At 44.4% G+C, this 1570-nt stretch overlaps 1 protein-coding gene across 1 annotated transcript in view; it reads left to right on the top strand.

The window, feature by feature from the left end:
* Positions 1–1570, top strand: part of LOC101850350 (leucine-zipper-like transcriptional regulator 1) — a gene marked incomplete in the record, with an annotated part of 26873 nt that overhangs the window by 15943 nt on the left and 9360 nt on the right. The window contains 1 exon segment of the mRNA XM_013085462.2: positions 739–865. Coding sequence (XP_012940916.1) covers positions 739–865 — 127 coding nt within the window.

The following is a 1570-nucleotide window of genomic DNA, read 5'->3' as shown; positions in this document are numbered from 1 at the left end:
GAGTCTCAACCATTGTGCCAGAATGTTGCATCCCTCTCACCTCTGGTGGGGCTTGACAGGCAGATACCTTAGAGTCTCAACCATTGTGCCAGAATGTTGCATCCCTCTCACCTCTGGTGGGGCTTGACAGGCAGATACCTTAGAGTCTCAACCATTGTGCCAGAATGTTGCATCCCTCTCACCTCTGGTCGGGCATGACAGATATCTTAGAGTCTCAACCATTCTGCTAGAATGTTGCATCCCTCTCACCTCTGGTGGGGCCTGACAGGCAGGGTGGAAACCTGACTCCTAAATGATCTAAATTGGGTGGATGAGTATGTAAAATAAGCAACAACAGTTGTCCGTAATAAACTACAGAGTTGTGGGTGGTTGGCAGGTGCTCATCCTTGCTATGCCAGAAGTACAAAATACCCGCGGGAGTACAGATAGGGTTAACCCTTTTGAGGTTGTTTTTTTCCGCTGTTTCCGTGGGTTTTTTCTACAAAACCTGCTGCACTATGTCTCATTTTTACCCCAAAAGCTTTCCTCCAACTTCTAAATTGCAGAAACAGAGGCTTAGTCATTACTTAAAAACTTGGAAATAGATCTGAAAACACACAAAAACTAGCACTAAATGAAAGGAAACAGTTGCCACTAGTATCGGGCCCTCCCAGCTCCGATATGGGAACAGGGTTGTTACAGCCGGACGCTGGGGTGGGGTTTAAAGAGTTGAAACTACAACTTCCTCTGTCCGTCCAGTCGTCGTACTGCCCCGACTCGGGCAAGCTGGAGGTGTTCTTGGTGGATAAAGACCCCGGGGCCTTCGAGATGATTCTGTCCTACATCTACACGGACAAGATACAGCCCAGCGTCAAGGGAGCAGAGGGTGAGTTCCGTCTGCGGTTCTTTGGTGTGTCTTTTGGTTTGTTTGTTTGTTTGTTTGTTTGTTTGTTTGTTTGTTTGTTTGTTTGTTTGTTTGTTTGTTTCAAAATGTGCCACAGTGGGTGGTTGGCGGGTGCTCTGGTGGGGTTTGCTTCTTCTTTCCTATCAAACATCTATCGTCCTGATCTCCCCTTTATCTTTTTTATGTTTGTTACTCTCTGGCGCTCATATGACCTTATGCAGTTGCGAGCGCCGTAAAACCTCTACTAAAACAGAATGTGCCACAACGTTACCTGTGATCTGTGTCTGGTGGAACAAATGTGTCTGATGGTGATACTTCCCTGAACAGTTAACTCATTCGCTACCCATTATTTTGGGCTTGCGGACAAATTTTTTTTGGGGGGGAGGGCGAAATGAGATGACGACTAGTGTGCAATTCAAAGGTCTTTGGGGCCGTTAATTCATATAAATATCAACATATTGTACACCGAACTTTTCAGTATGATTTGTAGAATACATCTGTATTGTATATTTGTGTATTTGTCAACTTTGGTTCCTGTAAGAGGCGATTATACAACATAATTTTGCTTAGATGTGGATGAAATTTTTTTTAAATAGCAAAAAAGTTCTAGGGAGGCTACAGTGAAGATGTCTGGTAAGAGATTACATCGTCTGAGGATGTGTTGTGACAGATTGTGTGGTCCGTTTA

This window comes from Aplysia californica, unplaced genomic scaffold, assembly GCF_000002075.1.
Source record: "Aplysia californica isolate F4 #8 unplaced genomic scaffold, AplCal3.0 scaffold00377, whole genome shotgun sequence".
In the NCBI taxonomy this organism is placed as follows: Eukaryota; Metazoa; Mollusca; class Gastropoda; order Aplysiida; family Aplysiidae; genus Aplysia; species Aplysia californica.
This window is presented reverse-complemented; position numbering and strand designations above follow the sequence as displayed.